Source organism: Solea solea, chromosome 15, assembly GCF_958295425.1.
Source record: "Solea solea chromosome 15, fSolSol10.1, whole genome shotgun sequence".
NCBI lineage: Eukaryota > Metazoa > Chordata > Actinopteri > Pleuronectiformes > Soleidae > Solea > Solea solea.
This window is the reverse complement of record NC_081148.1, coordinates 14,770,568-14,798,247: the sequence shown is the minus strand read 5'-3', so window position 1 is coordinate 14,798,247 and position 27,680 is coordinate 14,770,568. Positions and strand designations below refer to the sequence as shown.

Below are 27,680 nucleotides of genomic sequence, written 5' to 3'. Positions count from 1 at the left end.
CCACTTTATTTCCACTCTTATTTTCCAACACATCACATCACTGCCAAAAGGTCCTTAGAAGCAATTGGTTGCTTTGTAGAAATCTGATTTGTTAACATTACCGGCCACGTTTCCATCTGACATTCATGTGAACGTGTTTTCACTTTGTTTAGCGCTTCTGGTGCAGGCCGATGACAACAACAACGTCAGATTTGAAAATCTGAATTGGCAATCTGAGTCACATCAACAGAAAAATGCAGATGCAAGTCATTTCTGCCTGGGAATCTGAGTGTAGGCTATATTCAGATTACCAAGGTGAAGTGAGCGTTGCCTTCGCTGTTCTGCATCAAAGCCAAACAACAAAGGAGAAGAATGCTGTCCTCTGGAGCTAAATCTTACCCACATATTTGCTGCAAACACTTCCATTTCAGACATTTATCCCACTTTGGTAGAAACGAATATGACATATTCTTTTGTCAGAGTTGCATTCACATAAAAGTCTGATGCAAGACACTTGTTATGGATGTGAACGATCAAATCTTAACTGTAATGACTCTGAATTTAACAACACGGCTGGCAATGTGAATGTAGTGGTTTGAATCTAATTTGGGGGATTTTTTTCTTTTCTTCTTTTTTTTCTTTTGCAGCCCAGACTTTCAAAACTCGATGTGGATGTGCATGACAGTGTGGACGAGGCATGAACATCAAACTTGAGCATATGAGTATGTTCATATGGGGAGAGGGGGCGGGCTCACTGAGCTCGGCTCATGAATATGGAGGCACATGGCTCCACGCACGGACACTCCCCTCCATGTTGAACTTGTGTAGCTAGCTCCAGCTCAGACCAGCAGTCAGTCAGTCAACAGTGGGTCCGGCTGCCGCATGGCTACTGTGTAAACTCTCCTCACCAACAAGTGGAAACTGGGGCAAAGAGGACGCGCGGAGAAGCCGAGGGACAACACTGGGAAGAGTCTTCCTATGTGTCGTGAACCTGTGCTTCGCTCACCAAAAGTGTTGTTCCCCCACTCGTGCATGTTCAAACCAGAGGAGAGCTCTGGTGCCGTGTGTCGGCCAGACAACTAGTACAAACGAGTGGCAACAGCAGGCATGATTTTGAGACGGGGCTCGGTGGTTGCTGCCTTTTTACTCTGCTTTCTTGTCAAGGTACGTGAGGGGGAACAGCGGGGAGCATGTGCATTCATTTGTCGAGTTATTACGTCCAGTCGTAACCATGTGTAGCCACAGCTGTTTGTGCAAATAACGTAGCGCAACCGAGAGATGAACGGCAAAGTTAACCGTTTGACGTTAACGTAAAAATAATGTGAAGTTTTCCGTGGCATTCACTCTCGTGTCTCCCAACAGGTGTCAGAGGGATCTGGACAATTCGAGTTGCAACTCTTATCTATGCACAATGTGAACGGAGAGCTGCTGAACGGCATGTGTTGCGACGGCACACGGAACACGGCGGATAGAAAGTGCACGCGGGACGAGTGCGATACGTTTTTTAAAGTTTGCCTGAAGGAATACCAGTCGAGAGTTTCCGCTGCAGGGCCCTGCAGCTTCGGAGTGGGATCTACGCCTGTCCTCGGAGGGAATACATTTTCTTTCAAGAGCTCTGTCAGGAATGACAAATCCAGGATAGTTTTGCCCTTCAGCTTTGCCTGGCCGGTGAGTTGGAGAATTAAAAACAAACAAACAAACAAAAAAAAAAAAACCTTCTATGCGCCCAGACTCGCTTTTCCACAAGGAAAATAAGAGAGAGACAGAGAATGTCTGTTTTCACGGCAATTTTGCGCAATTACTGTCTGTCAAGTCGTTTTCAGAAAGCACAACAAGCAAAGAACGGGCTTCTCTTTTGATTTTTTTTTTTTAGCCCCCCTTGAGAAAGGACCCCCTGGTCTCCTCATTATCTGCGCCAATTAACCAGCTGCAGGTCTTTTTCTCCATCAGGCCCAGAGTGACAGTCTATTCTGTCTAAATTATGTTTTTATGAGAATGTTTTGTTAATCATAAAACCTCGTTTTCAAGAGAGCCCCAGCAAATTTAAACCACCAAAAACAATCTCTATGGCTACAAATCAAATCATATTTCAGAAGAGATACTTGTGTACTCACCTACATATATATATATATATATATATATATATATATATATATATATATATATATATATATATATATATATATATATATATAGATAGATATGTATATATATATATATATATATATATATATATGTGTGTATATGTGTGTGTGTGTGTGTGTGTATATATATGTGTATATATATATACATATACATGTATGTGTATATATGTGTATATATATATATATACATATACATGTATGTGTATATATGTATGTATATATATATATATATATATATATATATATATGTATATGTATATGTGTATATATGTATAAAAAAACAAGCATGCTTTGGGTGCTACTTGATACAGTGTCCACTTGGAAAGTTCCTTCTAAGTATTTTTCTCCTGGCCTGAAAAAGTTGGATGAGTTGCATTCTCCTAGATTTCCTCCTCCTCTGTGTCTGCTCATGTTGCTCAGTGCAGTAACTCTGGGGTGAAAACCCACTTTCTGGTTTCCTCAAGTGTCAGCTCTTCTTCAGAGTGTAAATAAATGAGGCTGACAGGCCTGTGGAAGTGTTGTAGCTCTGTGAGAGATATGATTTGTCATGTCGGAGAACGTTTTCGATGCTTTGAAAAAAAAGCAGGAGGGCGCACAGACTGACTGGCCCCACAGTTTTGGCCCACAAACCCCTCCACTGTGCTTGATGCGCGAACGGCACAGTCTACTGGTATGTGTGTGTCCAATTACATCAAGGCTATTTTTACCTCAATCTTGTAGGAGTTTCTTATGCAGAGAAGGCATCAAACAGCCAGAATGAGCAGAAGAACTGGGAGTTCATGTGCAGTTTCCTGTCACGTTGTACCGTTTTTGCGTGATACCTTTAGGGCAGAGAAGATGATTTAGGTTTGTGTTTTTCCAATGACCTCAAAGCAATTTTCCCAGCAGGATAGCATGCAATATGATATGTGACTTTTATTTGCTATCCACTTAGACACTGGCACCTCACACCTTTTTAAAAAAAACAAAGGTTTCTGTTTATGCTACGCTATGGCAACACCAAACTGGCATGAAAGCTTGGAGCCAGATTAGTTTCATCTTACTGGTTGAAAATCAGTCTACTTGAGGGTTAAAAAACCGAACTTGTTGACAGTGAAATAAAAGCTGGTACCATTTCCAGTTCACTTGAACTGCTTTACTTCAGTACACATTTACAATTGTCAAGTTTGGTATGATATTACGTTGATTGGCTGTTGTGGACAGATGGCAGTGTGGTGCAACTGGGTTGTTGGGTACTCCCTCTGTTGAGTTCATAAAGCCCCCCCCCCCCATCCTCTCTTGTGAGCTGCATGAAGTTGGCCTCTTGTCCAGGCCAAGGGCTTTGTTTAAGTCACGCTCGGTTGGACCCCAGGCATTTCATCGCTTTAACCTTGCCACCCACAGTAACTGCTGCACTTAATGAGGCTACACACATGTGCTTAGATCAGGTGGGGCAAGAGGCGCCCAGCTGAACGCTGGCTGCTGGGCATCTTTAACATTTGCACATCTGTGTTTTTAGAGCCATGCATGGAGTCAACCGGTGTCTGTTGCGTGCATTTCTACAGAGAAGTGTGAGCCCAGCTGCCCAGGTCCTCGCAGTGTTTCACGCGGGGACAATGCCGTTGCCGTCAGTGACTACAGTGAGGATTACAGAGCATAATGGAGGCTGTGCAGCTGTATTTCAGTGTAGAGCAAGCAAAAGGAAACAGTTGTGGGCTCAGCAGTGATGAAGATAGCTCTCGGGCAAACTGTGTTCATTTTACACCTATAAAAGAAAAGAGGAAGACCTGTTTACCGGATTAGGCCAATATTTAATTTGTGAGACTTTATTACCACTTATCTGCTCAGCTTTCAATATTGGCCCTCTCTTTTGAGTTAAATATGCCTTTGATTATGAGTCTGAGAACTAATCCAGCTGATGGTTTCTGGAGTAATGCTGTCTTGTCTTGCATTGTCTGCGCTGATGCGGCAAATTTGAAAGTAGTCTAGTTTTTTGTTTCTTTCACTCATCAATCAATACTGTATTTAAGACCTTTCTCACACTTGGTGTGATTTGTTAGTGTGGTGCACGTTATATAATGGGTTCTAATCTTATGCTTCTTATCGATAGTTTGGGTAAGTGGCGTCATGCATTAGTAATACTGCTGATTAAGATCACCTGTGCTTTTGTTCTCTTTACTGGTAGGTGACCTTTTTGTAAATACACAAATTGTTCCATGCTTCATGCGTGTTTAATTCCTGTTCCCAGCCTCACAGGTTCATGTTTTGATCTTGTTTGCCCTCTCACAGTATGTGTTTACTGTGTCTTTTGTTTTTGTTTGCAAGGGGTGCGTGTCTCTAATCTGGGTGAGGTTCACTTGTATAATAGGCTGATAAATAAGTTTATAGTAAAATATTCAGTAAGCTGTTTAATTGTCTCTAAGTCTCATTGTGATGAAAATGCAAGGACAACTTTTGTCCAGCCCATCGGTGCACTCAGTGACTTGAAGGTGATTGTGCAAGTTTTCTTTTTTGTTGTCTTTTTATGCCTGAGTTTTGGATTAATGGCAAACTTCGCTGTCCCGATCATTGGGGGCATCCCAGTTTGATGCTTTTGAAGTGATTGATTCAGGAAAACTGATACATAAGGTCAACATCCCTTTGACTAGACTGTTTACATTTGCTCTGTGCTGAGTGGAGGCCAAGACTGGTCTAATCTGTTGTGCCGTGCCTTTATTTAGACCTTTGACTTTTGCCTGTTTGAATAGATGGCTCAGTTTTCCGTCAAGAGCTGTGCCTGTGTGTGTGTGTGTGTGTGTGTGTGTGTGTGTATTAGTAAAATTCCCCTACAGAGAGGATTCAGTAGTGTTCTTTGGCAAGTCGCTGTGATTCGAACTGGAATGATCTTTATCGCTTATGTTGCTTGTCTGTTGGACAGTGTAACTTGGCCAGGAAAGATAAGAAGACATATGGCCACACTTGTTGCTCTTGGAGGTGTGCGTGTGTGTGTATGTGCGAGTGTGTGTTTGTGCGTGTAGGGAGGGTGAGAGTGCTCTGTAGTTCAAAGAGAAGTTGTGAGTCAGCTGGGAGCCTGGGAAAAGTGAACCTGGCAGTGGCAGACGGTTACAAGCTGATAACCAGTGTGGAGTTATGGGCTGTTAGTGAATGAGGAGTCAGGCAGTATCTCACTTTCTGGGAGCAGTTATTTGGTCTGGAACTAAGCATCTAAATAATGGTCCAGCTACTTGTTGCATTGAGTAATTATGAGATTTTACTTCTTATGCTGTTGATACAGCGATAAAGCAAGTGTGCTAAAACAATCTTTGTTTTGGAAAACGGTGCATAATAGTACAGCATAGAGTGATTTAATACTAGTATGTTTTAAATCCCCCAGTCCTGGACACAGTGTAAAGATGTGTTGTTTCGCAGGTGTACCAGGCTTGGTGTTGTTTCTCCTAATGTAACCGATCCATTACCCACTGATAATTTCCAAAAATGTTTGGGTTGTTTTGAGACGTCACTGAAGGGTGATGAGACGATTACAAATTCTAATGCAAGACTATGTTGGTCACATTGACGTCAATCTGATGCTGCAGTGATGACTTAATCAAAATGTGAAGAAATAGATGTTGTATTAACTTCATGTATTCACTGTGATGTCGCATTTGAGTTCTTGTTTTTAGGATGAGGTCACCCCCGAAAATACTTTGTGTCATATGTATGTTTTTTTTGGGTGACCTTCCCAAACAAATTTGCACGAAAACCGCTCATTGCTTAAAGAGAAGCCAAAGGACAGTAGTTCTTGGAGTTAATGTTACTAGATATCGTTTGGATTGTAGTAAGACATGATTAGGGATCACATTACTACTGACTCATAGCCAAGTTCTATGTCAGTGATTGCAGACAATTGTGAATCCGAATACACTGTGTAGCTGATGAGCACTGCATTTCAAATAATAGCTGCCCTGATTGCAGTAAAATACTGGCACAGGATGAGACGGGTACCTCAAGGAAAGATGGAAAGTTGAATAGCTGAGAAAACAAGGTGAAGCCATGAAAAAAAAGACTTCAGCAGTGAGTCATACCCTTTTCATTCTTTCGGTGGGAAGTGAATAGGGGTTTTCCTTTTGAGCGGCTTTGTTTACCATGAAGTCATCACCACTAAGAGAAACATAGCAGCAATGCAGAATTACTGAAATGCCTCCAAGCAGCGCTGCTAGGAGCAAGCGTGTGTGAATATAACATGTAGCTGTTTCTAGTGGATGCTTGAACACTGTAAGTGGATTGGACTTTTCACAATTGTGTACTTTTTCTCTGACCCTGTCGTGCCTGCTGCCCGACACATTGTTTGCTCCCTCATGACTGTGGCACAGGGCACTGTGAATGTGTAAGCTGATATTGGTGTGAGTGCTAAAGACCCTGAATCAGACAAAGCATTTTTGGGAGTGCTGAAATCAAGAAGGGCCTTCCAGCCTTCCAAAGTGTAGCACTCATTCAGTAATATCCCCACTCATCCTCTTTCCTGTCCTACAAATTTGTTTTGCCTCAACATTCATTACATACGCTGGTTAGAGGTTTGAAGCATGAAATTGAAAATCCTATATACATTGCAAAACAAAACCTATTATGTGCCTTTTGAGAACACTGGAAATTGTCCACTGACTTAACTCACCACATTTTCTAAACATGTGGAAAACTGGTTTTGGAAAAAAAGCTGTTTCTATGGATCGCAAGGTTACCGTGGTTGAGATGAAGACATGTTGTTGGCATTGTATGATATAGTATCCCTTTCTAAGAACTTTTTTGATTTTGTAGTCATTACTTTGAGACTCTGCCCTTTGCAGGCCATCTCTTTTAGGCTTGTAGTTTGTGTGGCTCAGTCATCCTTCAGCTGGGTGGGTGTCCAGCTAGAATACACCACAGCCCAAGTTACTGTCATCCTAATTGCTGCCTCACCACAAGCTTGCCCTCTTATAGAGCGATCAACTGGACCATTATTATAAGTAACCAGCTGCTGTACTTGGTCTCGTTTGTAAACGAACTAGTTGAGCAAGAGATTCAACTTTCTCTGAGGTTTAAAACACATTTAATGATTCTTATTCATCATCAAACATGAGTTGTTTATGGTTGATAAAGTGTATCTCTGTGATCTTTTTAAGTGTAGACCTGTTCTAGATTCCCCTGTAGTTAATGTGCATGGTTGCTAACAAACAAAGGGCTATCAACCAAAACATTTATCACATGATCATTAAAAGGTTTTATGACTCTGTGATTGTTTACTCTTGGCTCACACTTCTTGTATCTCTGTCTTGTCTTCCACAGAGGTCCTACACGTTGATAGTGGAAGCCTTGGACTTAAACAATGAAACTAGTGGTGAGTATTGGATATAGCATGTCCTTTTTTTTTTCCCCCTTCTCCTCTTTTTTCTGTCTCTCCCCTTTTCCCTTAAGGCAGCATCTGGAAAAAGTTGTGTTGAGGGTCACAAAGGAAGTTTATTCTGCCTTCCGCTGGCGGTGTGTGTCTGCATTAAGAAAGTGTGTTGGCAGGTGCCTGTAAAACCCAGCTTCCACTGAGCAGTGGAGTTTGGTTCAGTTTGGTATGCTTTGCAATTATTTGCATTTCCATTGTCCAACGTTACCAGAATAACTGATCCACACTGTCACAATTTTGGGGATACCAATCACTGCGGTCCGGCTCCTAAAGGGGCGTAGCCAGAAACCCTGCAGGCCGTTGATTTGTCAAAAGAGAATCATCACTTATGTGTGCTGAACAGGCCAAACAGCAGTGTTCTTCCATGCAGCCTAAAACAAAGCCTGTCTTCTTCATGTGATAAACAGCCACATGCCAGGACTAAAGAACTCTTGCTGCTGGATGCCCTCCATTGTTGCTCTTTGTTTTCTGTGTCGTGTTCCTCTTCTTCGTGGAATTGGAACCGCGTCACGCTGGTATGACATTTTACTATTCACGTAGCTGTAGGATATTCTGTAAATAGCTACTTTATTGAACTGCACTGTTCGGTGGAAACGAGCCGTAAGTTTTGTAAATGCAAGGAAGCAAAAGGTAGGAGAAAGAAGTGGGGGCAGATGGGGGAGGTGGGGAGATGTGGGGGTCAGACGGGGAGAAGGAAATGTGGCGAGGTAAAGGACTATGAAAATGTTTTCATTTGGCCAATGACTGATGGCAGGTGCTGCCAGCAAGGGTCAGGGTCACACTGTCTCACTGTCACTGAGGCGTGAAACACAGAGTTCATCCGGCCGCCCAGCACTGCCCAGCACTGCTCAGCACTGCAACCAGCCTGCAGGCTAGAGTATGGGGGGCTGACGCCTCTGAGCTATGCTGCTCTGGAGATTAAACTTATCTGTGGCTCAGATGGGCTGGGCACTCTGAGCTCAGAGCATGTGCAGTACAACGTTTTTAGTTTTTTTTTGCCGTGCTTCTTTAAGACTTTGGCTGTTCTCACCCGGAATGTGGGAAGAACATGGTGGTTACATGCTGAAATGTAAATTTGGGCTGCCAGGTTTGGTTTATGCCAATAAATGTGCCAAGGGGTTCCTGCTGGCTGGCGCTATGATTGGCAACAGTGTGATGATATCGAGGGAGAGCTTGTTTATGCAGGTCTGTTCGACGTCAGCAAGGTTTCGGCCTTTTCTGCTGTATTTGCCGCTCCCCAGAGACCTATTAGGGCCCTGGTGTGAAAAGCCCCCTGAATGTACACAGTCCGTGCTGGTTAAGCCCCTCAGAGCTCCACCAGGCGAGTTCACAGCTCCGTTAGTTTCATATATTGTAACGATTTTCAAATGTATACATTTGAAAATGTTTTTTCTTAGACTCCTAATAAATTAAAATGTTTTGTTTAAATTACTACTATAGATATTTAAAAAAAATTTTGCTACAAAGTATTTTATCAGTGTTTATCCTGAGTTTAACAAAATGAATTCTGTTATACAGCTTATTAAGTCCAAATTTTTTCCTATCAAACTATTTTGATGGTCAACTGTGACCTTTTTAAGTTGTGTCAAGCTGGTCAGATTCATGTTTAACTGCGAGCCAGGCAGCAGGTAGTAAGAGGGTGTTACTCCTGACACTGCAGGCCAGCAGTCGGTAGAGAAATGCCACACAGCAAAGTCCTGGATCCCAGACCACTGAGAAATGTTACCAGGCACTGTGATTTCAGTACACCCCAATCCCCGTTACATACACCCACAGCACAGTAAATAAAGGGCAGCACGCCACCCCCCACTGAATTGATATTGCATCATACTACACAGAGGAGCAACTCACCCAACGGTCAACCACCTCTGCTCATGTGAGCGCAGTAAATAACCGCTGTGACACATTTTTCATTCTCTCCCAGGTGAAAGATTTAGATATCAAGTCGTGAGTGCTGCATGTGTGGGTGAATCATTGGTGTTAGTGTGTGTGGTTTTTGTATGTATGTGTACAGTTTAGTGTCTGGAGATTGAGCAGCGTATGTTTGCTAAGTGAGAGTGTGCTGGGAAGCGCCATGTGGCCCCTGGTTCTCAGGTCAGCCCTTGCTCATTTGACAGAGCCGTGACCTCTTCATGTTTGAGGTGAAAATAAGTTTGTTTTCTGTTTGCGAGTCTCCCTAAGCATTGCACAATCACAACATCAGCTAGGCCTTTGCTCCCCGTCTGACGCGTACATGGATACTTGTGTTTAAGTCTGTGTAAAAGAGTTGACTCAAGATTTTTTTTCGATTACTCGCAAGAATGTATGTGAGAAAAGCAGCCCGAAAGAAAGTGCTGATGGCACCCTGGCAGACTTCCCAGCAGTAACTGTGGCATTGGTGTCCTCAACTCTGTAATTTATGGTGACTGTGGTTCTGTCCTCGCCTGAGCAGATGCAAAAGGCTGCATCTAAGACCAGTTATATCCTCTAGCTGTAAACCTGAGAATCAGAAACTATCCGGGGAGCACTGGAGGAGCGTGAGAAAAAAAGCCGTTAAGCATGCTCATTACAGGCAGTCTATTGCTTTTTTCTGCATTTCCTCCTTGTACTTTTCTTCCTCCTCAGCACACATGGCTGCTTTTAATTATAAGTAATGTGCTGTCTCATAGCTCTTCTGCAATTTGAGTCAGAATTTTTGGAGCATTTTTGGGTTCCCGCTGTATGATCATGGAGAACACTGCAACTCCCAAATGCACAGTGCACTGTTTTTGTTTTGCTTTCTTTTGAAATGTGTTTTCCTCTTTTGCTGTCATGTGGCTAATTGTGTGAATCCTCGTGTTTTTAGGTGCAGATGGAAAATTAATAGAGAAAGCCTTACATTCTGGCATGATCAACCCCAGCCCACATTGGCAGAAGTTGACTCACAATGGCCCAGTGGCCCAGTTTGAGTACCAGATCCGGGTCACTTGTGACGAGCACTACTATGGATTCGGCTGCAACAAGTTTTGTCGGCCACGAGATGAGTTCTTTGGACATTACACATGTGACTACAATGGAAATAAGACCTGTCTGGAAGGCTGGTCTGGACCTGACTGCAACACAGGTGAGCCTTGCTGAGATCTGTGATCAGCTTGAGACAGTCTGATTAGTGTATATGAGTATGAATGACTCTGTCGGTCTGCAAGCTGTGAATCATGCTGACACGCCGTCTCTTGTGCGGTTTCCATCAAATTTAAGACTTTGTTTTCTGAGTTCCCAAAGCCTTTTCAAATAAAGCTTTTCATTGACTGTATGACTCTGAAAAACATGTATCGTCAGGAAAAAACAGCCCTGGCAGTTTTTCCAATATTTTACAAGGCCAACTTGTTCATTTGCTGTTAACTGTATTTTTTCTCAGACCCAAATATCAGAGTTTTTATTATTATTATTTGCCTCGATAGAATTGAGTTACCATGAAGAAAAATTCTTTGTCTTATAGCTATATGTCGACAAGGCTGCAGCACTGAACATGGATCATGTAAGGAACCAGGTGGATGCAAGTAAGTGACCGAGGCTGCTCTGTATATTTATGAGTCTGTTGTTAATAAGTTTACTGCATTTGTGTCATGGGAAATGCCAAACAAGCCTGTGGTGCGGATCATTGAGTTAGTATGTTCTGTCATGGCGTGGATGTTTGCTTATATGTGTTTGGTTTTCTGGTCAAGAGACTTATCGCTGTCCAGGCTCTAAGAGAAATGCTGCCCGAGCTACTTGTAAATCTCTCATGGAGCTTTTGACCGGAGCTGCGGAGATAGGAGAGGCTCAACTGCCAACGCTCCATGTTTGAAAAAATAGCCTATATGTTGCCCTGCAAGTGTTATCAGTAAAAATCGCCTGTTACATTCGCATGAGCCTTAAAGTGTATTGTTTGTGTAGCTAATGGCTTCCTAATGCTGTTTGTGCATACAGCCAGAGGAAAAGCCAGGCGCAGATGGATATCAGAGCTTGGGCATTGTGTGCAGTCACAGTTGAATATCAACCTCATCCTGGAGGAGGCCCTGCAGTACCCGTGTCTTCCCACAGCTCACGCATTGGTTGCTTTCTTGTCTGATTTGGCCGTGAATCAAGCACAGGGATGATCGGGCTTGTTCACTTTGTGCGCAATCTTTGTTGATTTTCCCAAGCTTTTGACATCATCAGGTTTCTTGAATGTGCTTGTGAGGCCACTGGCAGAACAAGAGGTTGAATTGCCTTTGTCTCTGCACAGGTGTGGCTATATTTGAAGATCTGGGTTGAAGTGTTTATATGCAGCCTGCCAACAAACTGTCCAGGCAAGCTCTACTTCTGTTGTAGTCAGTTTGTTGTTTCCCATCATTGAGGTGTTCAACAGTGTCAGTGCAACAGCAGTGCATTGCAATATTGGCTGCAGGCTGGAGCAGCCTCCTTTACACTAATTTTATGTTGGCAGAACCGCGACTAATGATGCTCTCTGCGATGTTCTTGTTGCCAGGGCTTTTTTAATGATACCATTACATTTCATTGTTTCAATGACTGTAATTATGAAGATCATAAAAATAGAAAACTGCTTTGAATCACAATCTACAGATTCTTAAAGAGGTTTGTTTTTAAGTCAAAGGTCACAAACTGCAGTGCATCAGCAGTGTTGCACAATGTAATGTCGCATTCTCTAACAATTTGGCCTTGTAATCACTGTAAACGTTTTGGGACCTTGCTGAGGAATCCTACTCCGCTTCTCATGGAGAGAATTAGCACACTTTTAAGAATAGCCTCTTTAATCATAGACTGAGGTTTACTTAACCACCGCGTTTATTTTTACAGTCCATCCGTTTCTTGGGGCTAATCAGTGCACAGCTCCCCCTGAGGGATACTTTGTTTCCTGTCACTTGGCTCCACAGCAGCAGCTCTATCACCACTTCACCACCTTTTAAAGAGCAGACTTATCAGTCGGGCTGGATTGCTGTCTTAATTACCAAGTCCGGGAAGAAAAGGGCAACATTATCAGTATAATTATGTACCTGGACATTTCAGTGGTCAGCAGGCAGTGTTCCCCACCTCGGCCTTGGGGCGCAGGCCTGACTCTTGACTCGTGGGAACGAGGATGAGCAGCAAAGTAACAGCAAAGAGGGCTGGAATCTCTGCAAAGATGTCACTACTGCCAAGCCACAGGCAGTGTTGTTAAAGAGAGCGTCTGGCCGCATGCTAATGTTAGCCATGCTAAAGGTCCCATTGGAACTGTAATTTAGTGTTTTGTTTTGTTTTTTCAGTTTGGTACAATGCTAAATACTGCTCAGTTTCCTTGTCCCCAAGTATTGTTGAAAAGGTCTTGCGTAAACTTCCTGCTTCAAGAGATTTATTAGTGGTCTTTTAAGACGCAGCTCAGTGTTGTGAGAGTGAGTAAGAATACTGCCTCTTTGTTTTTTTGTTTGTTTTATTTATTTATACTGTGTTATATATGCTGATTCGTACTTCATTAAATTCAAATTATCGAATATCGCTGTTCCTTTTAAGGATTTGGAAACTACATAATAAGCCATTTGCAACTCTCTGACCTCAATGTAATATTTGTTCTTTATGAATGTTCTCTGTGTGTGTGTGTGTTGGCTGATGTATATTATTCATATATGTAGGGCTGGACTATGTAGCCTAAAATATACGTAAACATTTTCAAATTAGTCGAAGACAGTTAAAGAAACCCAGAATTTTTTTTATGGGCAAATATGTCTGCTTGTGCAATGTATAAACATAATTATATACTGAACCTCTGCTCCATTACGATTAAAGAAAGCTAAATTGTGATATATATGTTGTTGAATGTTGCTAACCCACATTCTTTTTGAGAGTAAATGACCCACTTCTGAGGCTGATGGTGTGGCTCTCTGTGCGTCTTGCAGGTGCCTTTATGGCTGGCAGGGCCAGTATTGTGACAAATGCATCCCTCACCCAGGATGTGTGCACGGCACTTGTGTGGAGCCCTGGCAGTGCCTATGCGACACCAACTGGGGCGGTCATCTTTGTGATAAAGGTTAATATCTTTCTCTTCTTTCAGTTGCAGTCACTGTACATGCAGCCTTTGTGCCAAAACTAACTAAAGCTGTGTGGAACACTCCTTTTTTTTTTTTTCTTTTTTTTTCCAGATCTGAACTACTGTGGCACTCACCAGCCATGCTTGAACGGAGGAACGTGTATCAACACAGGGCCTGACAAGTACCAGTGTACGTGTGCTGAAGGTTACTCTGGTGCCAACTGTCAGAGAGGTGAGAGATATCTAAAAACTACAAACTTATGGTTTTGTTGAGTAGTGTACTTACATTAGACAAAATGTTTCCGACACTTTTAAAATCCATTGAATCACTATTTCTATCCAAGGAAACAAACCGTTTCATTTTGGTTGCCTTTAAAGACGTCACCTGCTTTGCCCGCATTATCTCTGCTAACCCTTACTTCTGGGTCAAACCCCCTATGAAGCATCAGCACTTAGCCAGTATGTTGTTTTTTTCTGTTTTCTCATTTTATTGTGCTTATTTATCACCAATTAATGACAACTTCCCATTGTCCTTTCCTTCATATTCTGCTGCCAAAGTTTCCCCTGTAAAGTACACATGCACAGAGGAACCAAACTAGACAACAAAACAATTCCCATGACCCCATGCTGCTTCAAAGCCTCATCAAACTAGGTCCTTTGTTATTGTTTTCATTGGGACACCCGGAGCATGAAAGTAAATAGCCTTGATGATGTCAATGGTGTATCTCTGACTTAAAATATTTACCAGTTATGTTATAGAGTTTGTAGTTTGAAAGGTACTTGCATTAACCATGTATTTAAGGTCTGGCATGGTGGCTATCATGTTATCATGTTATGGGATCCAATGAGCTTAACCCATCTCATCTGCTGCTTCCATTTTGACTGTTCTTTGTTCATTGTAAGGCCCCAAAGTTGTGCAAGTACAATATTAAACAAAGTAATATTGTTCTAGATATCCTTCTTTTTTATTTTGAATGTAAGATGCTCTGGTTTGCATAAAATATTTGATCCCAGGGGCTTAAAAATTTGTGCTTGCAGTTATAATAAGAGGGAAGGTTGTGGGCTCGCTGAGTTTCTAGACAAAAGGTCAGAGGTTCCCTCAGTTTGTAATCAGAGGAGGTGGTAACTTGGCAATAATTGGTCTCCACTCCAGCGTGAGTGGCCCCCAAGTCAGGTAATCCACCGGTTTGAACTTCAGTGGCTGGCCGTCCCCTTACTCTTCAGACACTCTAGACATATGGGTGTGGTGCTAAGGTTCAGCTGCTGCGAACACTTACCATGGAGATGATGGTTTCTTCCTCATTAAATCTGAGCCTCGCCGGGTGTTGACAGCTTAACTGCAGAGATGTCAGGAAACTGTGCCCTTCGTAACAGGAGGTCTGCAGACCAGTGGATACGTCAGAACATAGTAACACAGAGGCCTCAGCGCTGTAGCCTCTCCCCTCCCTCCTCCCAACAGCAAACCAAGAACCCTCCACTGATCATTTCCAATGGCTTACTTATTCCCAGAGTGAATTATTAATTTTTGATTTATTTGGGACTTACTCATCCTTAACTCGTCCATAGAGGAGGAACTCCAATGCTGAGCCTCACACCCCTACCCCCAAGCCACTCTCTCTCGCGCGCTCTCTCCCGCTCTCTCCCGCTCTCTCCCGCCACTCTCATCTTTTGCCTCCTCCTCAGAAGAATGGCGGGGAGTCAGAGGGAAGTCACGGTGCATTGGTCAGGTCAACTTAGCATGAAAGATGATTTCCTGGTGGTTTGGTCTGCTGGGCGGGCACTGCGAGTGAGATTGGGGAATTTTAAGCGGCCTTTGGGGGGCATTGGAGGGGGGGTTGGTGATGGATGAGGGAAGAAGTCCATGCCTGGGTGTCTTTTACTGACAAAGTGGACCTAGCAGGGGAGTGAGGTTTTCCAGGGATGAGTGAAGTAGGGCTTGGCAACATGGCCAAAATGTTATCATGGTAGAACGGTTTCAAATCGGCCAATATTGACTTTTATTGTGATTAAATGTCAGCTTAATAAAGATGATGAAGTTTTGCTCTTGAGTGAAATGTGAAGAAACAAGTTGTTTTAGTTGTGGTTTCAAAATTCTCCATGGACAGAAAATTGTAATGGCAATTATGTGTTTTGTCTGTTTGAACTGTGCATAAACAATGATATACATTGAACCTTTTTTGTTATATGGTAAAATCAGATTTTCTTTCGTATGGTAAACGTTACAAAGAATGTTTCATAAATGCAAAAACTTTTCCTTAATATTACTCACAGGGGTGTGTATGTATGACCTATTTTTAAAATTGTCTTTCTCTTCCCAGCGGAACATGCCTGTCTGTCCAATCCATGCTCTAATGGAGGGAGCTGTTCGGAAACCAGTCAAGGCTATGAATGTCAATGTGCGCTCGGCTGGAGTGGCCCCTCCTGCACTATTAGTAAGACTCGGCCTGCACCCATTTTAATGTCAGTACAGCCATCGGGATAATTGTTTTTGACAACCATAATTTGATTCTCTCACACAGATGTTGACGACTGCTCTCCAAACCCCTGTAACCATGGAGGTACCTGCCAGGACCTGGTCAATGGTTACAAATGCCACTGTCCCTCACAGTGGACAGGAAAGACTTGTTTGATAGGTGAGCCAACCTGAGCTCTTTCCAACACTTCACGTCTGTCAGCTGCACATGCAACTGCCACTAACCCACTCTCCCCCCCTCTCTAGATGCCAATGAATGTGATAGCAAGCCCTGTGTCAATGCCAACTCGTGTCGCAACCTGATTGGTGGATACTTCTGCGAATGTCTCCCTGGCTGGATGGGGCAGAACTGCGACATCAGTGAGTTGAAGGCTGTCGGCAGCAGCTGTGGAATGGGACACCTGTCCAGCTACTGCTTCGTTTTCTTTCTTTCTTTCTTTCTTTTTCTATCCTTTCGGAATAGCCTGAATTAAAGCTTTATGAAAAGCATAAAGCCAGCATTTGGACGAGCGCAGGCTTTCCCTGCTGTATGAAGCTGATGTATTATTATTACCTTTTGTGTGGCCAAGACTGTGGTGATTAAAAGTGGCTCAAAACAATCCCAGGACTAGTTTCAATTGGCAGCAGACAGGATTGCTCAATACTCCATGTTGCACTGATTCTGCAGCCACATTATCCCGCTCTTGCAGAGCACTCTGGCGCTCTTGCTCCAACAATGTTTTTAAAGGCCCCTAGCATGGGAAACATAAAGCACAGACTTGTTTTTAAAGACAGACTATTTAGTCAAGCTGTTCAGAATTAATCCGTAGATTTGTTTTCTTGTGCAGATATAAACGACTGCAAGGACCAGTGCCAGAATGGGGGAACTTGTAAGGTATGTATTGGGTCACAAAACGACTAGCTCTATCTAATGTCACAGTGTCATTTGCCAGCCTGTTTGTTTGTTTTAGGACATTTTTCTTTTTTCAACTTTTTTTGTTGAAGCCTGGGAAATTTTCAGTGGTTTTATAAATAGCTGCAGTTAACTGTTCTCTCCAAACAGTCGGAGGAATTATTGTGGAATTCCTCTCTCTCAAATCAAATCTGAGGGGAATAAGTTATAAGGGTTTCTAAGGGAGGGACACAAGTTCCTTGACCAAACTAGATTAGATTACTATAAACATTAATGTGTTGAGCCATTGCCAGGGAAATGTGTTGGAATAAATGCCAAGCCCCCCCCCCCCACACACACACACACCCCTTGGCCTCGCTCTTCTATTCTGTTCACTGGTTTGACAGTTATTGTTTCAGACCCCACCCTGTCAAAAGCGTTTTTATTAAATTCTTGGTTGCATGAGGTGAACTGATTTCTGTGTTGTAGGACTTGGTAAACGGGTATCGCTGTGTGTGCCCCCCTGGCTTTGCTGGCGAGCACTGCGAGAGAGACATCGATGAGTGCGCTAGCTCACCGTGTCTGAACGGCGGCCGTTGTCAGGACGAAGTGAATGGATTCCAGTGCCTATGTCTGGCTGGCTTCTCAGGAAATCTCTGCCAGGTGAGACATGACTCCCACCACCATCCCACACACAATTAAGCCCACATACATGCATCCTCCCAGCTATCATTTTATATCTTTAGCCCCCCCTCCCCCAAATTTCGGCCAACATTGCTGCATCTTCGGGTTCGTTGTAAAGGTTTCCTGCACCACCCTTTTAAATGGCTGTTGTTCCACAGTCCTTCTTAAAAGGGAGTGCTTTGTTGAAGCTGCTCCTGGCTACAGCGGGATACATTCCTCAGTGCTGAAGCCCAGACTCGGAGGACGGCTCCTATGTCTCTGCCTTGTTTTTCCCCTTCCTCAAAGCACAGTGCGTGTGTTATTTCCTGGCACAGCCTGTAGGGAGGATGCTGTGGGTTTAGACTCTGTTTAGTGTAGCAGAAACTATGTCAGCTATCAGGTTCATAGCTCTCTATTCAATATCTTTCTACCCTAGCTGGATATCGATTACTGCTTGCCCAACCCATGTCAGAACGGAGCGGCCTGCTTCAACCTGGCCACAGACTACTACTGTGCTTGCTCAGAGGACTACGAGGGCAAAAATTGTTCTCACCTTAAAGACCACTGTCGCACCACCACATGTAAAGGTACGTCTCCTGCAGGCAATAACCACCAGCTTTTTGCTCGTTGACTTTTTTTTTCCAGAATGTTTCTGAAAAGTGGTGCCTGCTGCACATTTCAGTAAATTGCTGAATAAAGCCAGGTCATCGTCATTTGTCTGAGCAGTGTGCCCATATTTTCCCCATGAGGACAGTACTTATGTTCAAGTTTTGCTCACTGAAGTTTCCTGGCCAAGGTGAGCAGTTTTTTGGAAGTAGATTCCTTGATGACTGCCCCCTCCATCTCAGTACAGCTTTTCCCATGATTCTCTGATTTCACTGAAAAACTGGCAAAATGCTGATAGCACTGTGTGTGTTCTTCATAACGACTTGGTGGGCTACCTCACTTTTTTTTCCCCCCTTTTCAGTGAATTTGCACTTTTTTTTTTTTTCTGTGTGTGTGCATATGTAATTGAGTGAGTGGACCAACCACAGAGTCAGATACCAGACGGGGAGATTCTCTGTGCCCTTGGCAAGAATTAATTGATTACAGGGCAGAAAACTCACCTGAGGCTCTGAATCTGATCAGGCACGGGGGAAAGGAAGGTATTTTGGTGCAGAGTGACAAAGATTAAGCTAAATTGTTTCTAAAAAAAAAAAAAGACTATTGCAGTTTTTCACATCATTTAATGTGTTTTCAAATCTCTCGTTGATATTTTCCTGAGGGAGTGTCAATTTTCTTGTACTGGCACTTGGTCATTTAACGTCAGTGTACTTCTTATTTAACATTGACCAGTTGATAGTTGTATCAATTACTTGAATGCCAGTGGTAAGCCTAAACCAAAAACAAAAAACATTTCTTCCATTTCACCTGGAAGGCACAAACAGCTTTTCTTTTATGATTAAGAACAAGTGGAGGTCAGAACAGGCTTTGCCAGTTGTTTCACTATCTAACAGAGTCTATATTTGCAGTGATCGACAGCTGCACAGTCGCAGTGGCATCCAACAGCACACCCGGAGGAGAGCGTTACATATCGTCAAATGTGTGCGGACCTCATGGCCGTTGCCGGAGCCAGGCCGGAGGACAGTTTAGCTGTGAATGCCAGGAGGGCTTCAGAGGCACCTACTGTCACGAGAGTATGTTTTCACACGCAGTAGACATCGTAATATATAAAAAAAAAAACAAAAAAAAAACAGCCATAATCTAAATATTTTCTTCTCTTCTCCACATTCTTTTTTTTTTTTTTTTTTTAACAATATCAGACATTAACGACTGTGAGAGTAACCCATGCCACAATGGAGGCACTTGCATTGACAAAGTCAGCGTGTACCAGTGCATCTGTGGCGACGGCTGGGAGGGCGACCACTGTGAAATCAGTGAGTAGGAGTGGTTGTTTTGTGGTGTCAAAGCAAACCTGAGTCTTCCTTTGGGACTGTTAAATCCATGTTTCGGCATAAACACGCCGTTTGATGTGCTGCGCATAAATCACACTCCTGTCCAATGTCTCCACTAGATATAGATGACTGCAGCACCAACCCCTGTCATAATGGAGGGACATGTCGAGACCTGGTGACTGACTTTTTTTGCGAGTGTAAGAATGGCTGGAAGGGAAAGACATGCCACTCCCGTAAGAGTCCTTTTTTGTTGCTTTTTTGTCTTTCCACACCCATGTAGTCTGTCTGTGCAGGCCGATGGTATGTGCTTATGGCTGTATATAATTGCCCAATCTTCTGTTTTCTAAGATTCAAATGCTCCCTTTTCAGGTGAGAGTCAGTGCGACGAAGCCACGTGCAACAACGGTGGCACCTGCCACGATGAGGGAGATACGTTCCAGTGCAAGTGCTCGCCAGGGTGGGAGGGTACTACGTGCAACATAGGTGAGTCATGTTTGGTTAAATGTTTCATCACACACTGGACACACACACACACACACACACACACAGAGGATGATTGCTTTGTGGGAGAGCTCCGTCTCGTCTCAGATATTAATCAGCTCTGTCAGATACGCAAGGTCAACAAACAGTTTTTATCCCTTCACTCTGTCAACACTCCTTTTCTTCCCATCTCCCTCCTCGCCCATTTCTCCTCCGCTGTGAGCGCTGACAGATATCTGCTTAAAATCCCAGATTGCACTGACAATACACTTCAAAGTCATGGAATGCATATTTCCTTAGAGAAAATAGGAAATCCAACTTTAAAAGGGCCAAAGCAGCAGCAGCAGCAGTCTGCTCCTTTTAAGGTTTATGATTGCACTGATAATCCCCTGTTAAGTTGGCAGGGACAATTCACTGACAACAGCTGTATTCTTCTTTCTTCTTTTGTGCCTCAGCCAAGAATTCAAGTTGTCTTCCAAACCCGTGTGAGAATGGAGGTACATGTGTCGTGACTGGGGAGTCCTTCACCTGCGTCTGCAAGGAAGGCTGGGAAGGTCCCACATGCACCCAGAGTAAGTGCTTCTAAACAGTGAATGGTGGAAGGGATAACTGTTGACATTTATTGCTATTAAATGATGATAAACCTCTTGCTACTCGGTGCAGAGGTGAAGTCCTGCATTTGATTAAATCTGACTCTCATCCTCCCTTGATCTGTACCTTTTTTTTTTTTTTTTTTTTTTGTCTTTTTCGTCTCCTTTGTTAGCCATGAGAAGAGAAAGGAGGAGGGAGAAAGGGGCTCAGTAAAGTGGAGACAGATGTGTCGTCCCCCCCCCCTCCTAATGCAACACACACCCACACTTTCTCGTCCTTGCATTCTTGTCCAAAGAGTGACATGTCTGCTTGTTCTACAGCCCTCCTCCATTTCCCTGGGATCCCTGCCTTGTATGCATGTTCTCCAAAACCTAAATTCCACAATTGCAGAGGGGAGGAAGCTGGGTGTGTGGGTGCTGTAGGTGGCAGCAATGGGGGCGAAGCTGAATCTCAGTTTTTAGAGTTGTTCATAAAGCAGTGTAGTCATTTGAGGCCTGACCAGCTAAAAATCCACGTGCACATGCAAGCTCAGATGTGCAGATCTTTGTCATCACATGCAACAGACATTCACTGCTGAAGAGGGAGTGAGCAAAAGAAAACAACACACTCACTATTTTCTGTCTTCTTCTCCATTTTTGTTTTCTTTTTTCAGATACCAACGACTGCAGTCCCCACCCATGGTAAGTGGATTTAGACTCTTAAACAGACTTATACTGTATGTGTCATAGTTTCTCACCTGCAGGCTTTTCTTTCTCACCGTCTCTTTGCTGAGAACCAAGCATACACCCTTTCTTGTCATTCCTGGGACGCAGTCAGCTAACCCTTTACTGTGTTCTCCCAGACGCAGCTCTGATTCAACCACACACACCATGGGAGTTCACTCCCAAGCGCATGCACACTTGTCCAATAAAACCACCCCATAAACCAGTTTGATTGCCTTAATTGTTTTGAGAAAGCTTATTATGTTTTGACTGGTGAGAAGACTCCTGTCTGAAACTGTTTTGATATGAAATAAAGCATGGATATAGATCGGTGTGGAAGCCTGGGGTTATCCTGAGATACAAACGTGGGAGTCTCACTGCACACCCCTTCTTCTTTTTGCAGCTACAACAGTGGAACCTGTGTGGACGGGGATAACTGGTACCGCTGTGAGTGCGCCCCAGGCTTCGCGGGTCCAGACTGTCGGATCAGTGAGTATTAACCCTGCCTCCCACTCCTCCCCGATCCCTGTTAGAGCAGGAGCCTGGGTTGTAAGATTGTTCCAGTCGCTCCAAATGGAAGGTCTTGTCGGCCAATTATGTGCGTGTTGGGCTGCAGGCCAGGCCAAGCTGTTTTGGTGTCACCTCTGCAGGCCCTGCTGCTTGTCCCCTGGGGGAAACCAGCTTAGCAGGCCAACGGCAAATCAGCCATGCTCTCTGACACTGATTACACAGATTGTTTTCCCTCTTAAAGGCTTTCAGATGGCCACATTCTTTCCCTTTGCAAACCCTTTGTTCTGCTATGTCCTGCCTTTAGTTCCCGAGTACCTGCTAATGATGCTGCTCTTATTAACACTGCATAGGGCAAAAATGTCCAGAGCTGATTTAAGGCATGTTTGCTTCTTTTTATTAATGGATGTGTATGTGGATGTGCTGTTCAAATGACACATGACCTTAGTGAATTTAGCATGGGAATTAGATTTGTGTGCCGACTGCTTAACTCAATATTTGTGTGCCGTCTGGCTGCGGTCTTTCGTGAAGGAGCCATTTCTTACCTCTTGCTTTCCTCCTGACAGATATAAATGAGTGCCAGTCATCCCCATGTGCCTTTGGCTCCACTTGTGTGGATGAGATCAACGGCTATCGCTGCTTGTGTTCAGCAGACAGGACTGGGCCCCACTGTCAAGAAAGTGAGTCCTCGTGCGATGATAAGCGACAAATCCTGTGTGACAAAGACATTATTTTGCTCCATATTTCTAACTCTGTCATTGTATTGAACACAGTCACAAGAAAACCTTGCTCTGTTAATGGACACATCACCCCAGATGGAGTCAAATGGGATGAAGACTGCAACACCTGCCACTGTTCCAATGGGAAAGTTGTGTGCACAAAGGTATGTCTTAAGCTCACTGTTGACGTTTTGATAAAGGAGTCGTGTAGCAGTAGAAACCTACGAACCAGAATTGCTGTGAAGAAGAAAATGTAATAAAGGGCTACGGGGTTGTTGTTTTTTTGCATCGTAGCCTCCACTATCTTCAGAAATCTCAGTCAGTTCCTCACAGAAACGATGTCATTTGTTTTGAAAAGAAACACAATGGCACGGTTAGAAACGAGTATCAGATGTCCAGCAGCTCAGAATCTCCCCGAGTCGTTTGTTGGTATACAGCAGAGGCCTGAAGTGGTGCTACGGCATGAGCAATGGTGTCTGGCACATGACTCCCCCAGGAAGAAAATGCATCATTGGGTGAAAATGATCTAGGCCTGTAAGGTTTAGGCTACAATGGTGAACAAAGTCTGATATGGAATATGATTACAGTACTGTGCAAAAGTCTCAGGACACCAGCCGTTTTGTTGTTTATATATTGGCAACATGTCAATGAGCTTAACTCGTACATCATTTGTATGTTATGCTCAAGCATGTCTTGAACAAATCTGGCATGATGGACCTTTTTCACAGCAGATCTTATTTGGCATGAACTAGTAGAACATTCGGGTTCCGCTCCAGTTTTAAGAGTTATAACTGCTATTTTGTAAGTGTAAGGGTAGGTCACATTACATATTTTTATTAATCTAAAATATATTTATTTATTTAAAATTGTATACATGTTTCCTGTATTTTCTGGATGGGTTCCAAGACAGTGATTAAGAAATAATTAAACAGTATAGTCATTGTGACATTGCTAAAACAATCTAATGGTGGCCTAGGACTTCTGCACACTGTTGTATGTGGGCTTTGCCTAGGTTGTGTGTTTCACATGGATTATACACACAAATTCCCTGACGTAGCATGGATAAACGATACAAATACAAAGCTGCTAAAAGCCTTGACTGGGAAAAACTGGTGTCACAGATTCCATTACAGTTTACAGCCTGTGTAAGGGCTGGGTATTGAATCCTTGGCATTCAGTGTTGCAGACACATTTCATATGGTGCCAGAGAAGTTTTAGGTTTTAAATACAGAAATGTGTCTCCAAATGTCCGGAAAACGAAGGTTAATGGAATGCATTTTGCCTCCGATCTTTATGGGTTTACAGACACAGAAGCTTCGATGTGTGCGCCATAGATTGATTACTGTATGGTTTAAATGTATTACTGTTGAGAAAAGTTTGTGAGATAAACTCAACGCATTGTCATGTTTTTTCTATCCAGATGTGGTGCGGCCCTTTGTCATGCACACTGGGTGCCAAAGGTCAAGGTAGCTGTCCCTTAGGTCAGAGCTGCATCCCCATCAGAGAGGGCCACTGCTTTGTGAAGCCCTGTCACGACATGGGAGAGTGCTCCAACCCTCCCCCACCTCCCATCAAATGCCACCCCAGCTCCAGTTACCCGGACAACAGCTGCGCCAACATCACCTTCACCTTCAACAAGGAGATCATGCCTCGAGTGAGTTACCTAGGCACCAGGGAAGGAGCCGTTAAATTAAAGGGTCATTTTTCATGCCTTTCTTCCGCCACCACACTGAAATGAATAGGAGCAGCAAACCATGAAAGATCAGGTTTTCAGAAGCGCCCGACCATCTCTTTTGGGCAGAAAATATTTTTATGCACATAACTCAATTTAGTCATGTATTAAAATGTTCTTCAGGGGAAAAAAAAAAAAATGTTATTCTCATCTCTGTCCAGTTGTCTACATCCAAGTTTTGGTGTTTGGTTCACGTAACCCCAACCACACTGCAAGATTCATTTAAGTATGTTATGGATTTGAGCTGAATAGGACCACTGGTGACTGTGTCATCACACAGGATTATTACTTGCCAGTGGTGTTAACAAGCATTGCAACAGATAGTAACAAGCGTTATAATCACGTGGGCTGATCCCAAGCAGATAGCAGAAAACTACTGCCAAATACAGGCCTGAGCTGTTTAGTGTTCCTTCGGATTGACTTCTGCTTTTTTCATGAGCGCTAAGGTTTGGTTCATTTCTTCTTCATATCTAGGGCTTGACTGTGGAGGCAGTGTGCAAGCAGCTGAGGCACTTGTATGTAGTGAAGAATTTCTCCTTGGAGCATTCTGTGTCCATAACTTGTGACCCCTCATTCTCAGCCAGCAATGAGATCCACGTCTGCATCGTAAGTACCCTCTCCCACTCCCACACTGCCACGTGTTTGCAGGCTGCTAATAACCCACTCAAAAAAAAAAAAAAAAAAAAAGATCTGGTTGAGTTATAGCCTACAGCGTGCTTTCTAGCAGCACTAAGACATGCGCTAATGAAGTGTGAATTTAGCTTTAATTGTTTTTATTTCATCAGTTTGACAACATGTAAACACAATCAGTGGCAGGCAAGATGGAATGTAGACGTAAGCCAACAGATTTCTAACCTCACTTTCTTCCTGGCACTTGCAGTCTACTGGAGACCATCGCTTGGACCGGAGCCCCATTAAAGAGATCACAGACAGGATAATCGACCTGGTTAGCAAACACAATGGGAACAACACCGTAATCTCTGCCATTGCAGAAGTGCGCATGCCAAGCCCCAGCAAAACTGGTATGAACCACATCCAAACTCTGCTTGTTGCTTTCGCAGGCTTGCACACACTTGCATGTGTAGAAATGGGTGGAGGATTGTTTTATTTTCTTATTTGAAAAGATCAGATGAGACGAAGCCAAGCCCTTAATATGACAACAATGCACCAAAGAAAAACATGTGCACGTGAGAAAAAGAATTCCCATCCCACACAACTGGGGCATCATATGGCAGTTGTAATGGAGCATATATAAAAAAAAAAAGAAAACGCAGCCAGGGTTCCAATGGAAAAGATTAGAGCTTTTTGGCGACATGGCTCGTACTTCGACTGGCTGAACTTGTAGTAAGACTCCCTCCTGCATGTGTCCACCATTTATCAACATGGTGACAGCAGACTGCCGCCACAGCCAAATAGGAGCAGCCCTCTCTTCTGTTCAGGGCTCAGATGTTAGTTTGCACTGGCGAAAGCATGCTAATGATCTAGTCAGTCTGATAGTAGCACTACAAGAAAGCATGTGGTGTAAATGCCTCATTTGACCTGTGATTTTCTTTGCCCCTTCCGCCAGATTACCTTGTGCCCCTCCTCAGCTCCATCTTCATTGTCATCTGGGTCCTTGTGCTGGTCTTCATTTTGCTGTGGTGCGTGCGCCGTCGGCGGAAGCAGAGCAACCACAACGGCGCCTCGTCCGCCGTCTCCGAGGACAACACGACCAATAACGTGCGGGAGCAGCTCAACCAAATCAAGAACCCGATAGAGAAGCACGTGGGCCTCCCGGTGGCCATCAAAGACTATGAAAACAAGAACTCCCTCATTGCCAAAATTAGGACAAACAATCCTGAGGGGGATGAGGATGACAAGGAGAGGCACTTGCAGAAGGGCCGCTTTGCCAAACAGCCAGCATACACACTGGTGGAGAGGGATGAGAAGACGCCCATTTCTAATCCCAATTCCACATGCAAACACCCTAATTGGACTAATAAACAGGACAACAGAGACTTGGAGACAGCTAACAGCATAAACAGGATGGACTACATTGTATAGCAGACAGCTGTGTTGCTGTGCAACCAAGCCTTATGCCTTCACACCCCAGTGGTGGGTGAAATGGGGGAGCTCTTTGGCATGATTACTTTGTAAACTTTCATGTCAGTCGTGACCCCACAGTATTTTCAGATATTCCCCGTGTTAATTTAAGTTTTGACAAGCTGGCTTACACTGGCAGTGACAGTTGCTTTGGTTGGCTGGAAACACAAGGCACTGGTATACATTTCATGGTAGAACTAGTTGCAAATGTATCTTCCTATGCATTTCATTTGTCTTTTTATTATTATTATTATTATTATTATTATTATTATTATTATTTTGTGGACACATGGAAGGGGCTCCTGGTGTAATTGTTGTACAATGACTAAAAACTACCCGACGTGTTCAACACTAGAGCAAATAATTTTTTTGTTTGTGTTTTAAATTCTTTCTAGTTCCATTTGGAGAAAGTGCCTTTTTCAGCTTTAGACTTCAGCAACTGTCAAATGAAAAAAAAATAAAAATCAACTTTATTATTTATTTTTATTTTTTGGGTGGGATGGGGAGGGAAAGGTTCAGTGTCAGCAGTTGCTGCCAATATGAAGAATTTATGTCGATTTAGAACGTGTAGATATGTACATTTTTTTTTTTATTAATCATTGTGTATATTTGATTTATTAACTTAATAATCAAGAGCCTTAAGATATCATTCCTTTTTATTTATGTCTAGTTCGAAGGTTTTGATAGCTACGGAAGCCTACCATTTCTTTCAGTGACTTAATGTTTTTTTTCCCAACAAATTCTATTAAAGCCGAATTTCAAAGACGACAAAAGATAGGCACTTTGGGCCTGAAAGAAATCCTTTTTTTGTGTGTTCTTCCACACGTTTGACATTTCACTATTTGTAGCCAGGACCTTGATTGAAGGCAAGTGAGGTTAGGACAACAAACTATCAGGGCTGCTGCGAAGGATGGCCATGGTGGCAGACATATTGCTTGCCATTAATGGACAAATATGTAAGGGAACAAAAGTCCTTCAGCAGCGTCATTTTAACCCATTGACATAATTCAAAGGCTGTCAAAATCCACCAACTTGCAATGCAAGTCACATCAATAGACATGCCAGAATTCCCATCTGCTTTAGTCAGCGTAATATCATAAGCTAGACCACGAGTACTTGAATAGTAAGGGGGGCGATGGGAACACTGTAGAATCAGATAAAATACACTGCCTTGCTCTGCAAGAGTCTGCTTTGTTTCTGTGCACATTTGTTTCTTTTTAAAATTGAGGCTCTGAAAGACAAACATGTTTTATCTCATTTGTTAACCCTTTGAGATCATGGCAACATTTTTGTCCTATTTTTGACTTTGTGTTTATGAACTTGAGAATTATGTGTTGATCTGGCAATATATTTTTGAAAGTCATATTTATTAAATATTTTGTATGAAAAGAGAATTAAAGTTGTCTTTTCTGGA

At 43.2% G+C, this 27,680-nt stretch overlaps 1 protein-coding gene across 1 annotated transcript; it reads left to right on the top strand.

Moving 5' to 3' along the window:
- Positions 1-724: 724 nt before the first annotated feature.
- On the top strand, positions 725-27,680 carry jag1b (jagged canonical Notch ligand 1b). The gene is made up of 26 exons (XM_058651754.1): positions 725-1,143; positions 1,342-1,647; positions 7,404-7,455; positions 10,337-10,594; positions 10,970-11,030; positions 13,383-13,513; positions 13,626-13,745; positions 15,832-15,945; positions 16,033-16,146; positions 16,233-16,346; positions 16,814-16,860; positions 17,347-17,520; positions 17,957-18,107; positions 19,032-19,196; positions 19,323-19,436; positions 19,574-19,687; positions 19,824-19,937; positions 20,390-20,506; positions 21,178-21,205; positions 21,630-21,715; positions 22,300-22,413; positions 22,507-22,616; positions 23,873-24,106; positions 24,659-24,790; positions 25,065-25,206; positions 25,752-27,680. Exons 1-26 carry the CDS (start codon positions 1,087-1,089, stop codon positions 26,225-26,227), a joined length of 3,645 nt encoding a protein of 1,214 aa, XP_058507737.1. The 5' UTR covers positions 725-1,086; the 3' UTR covers positions 26,228-27,680.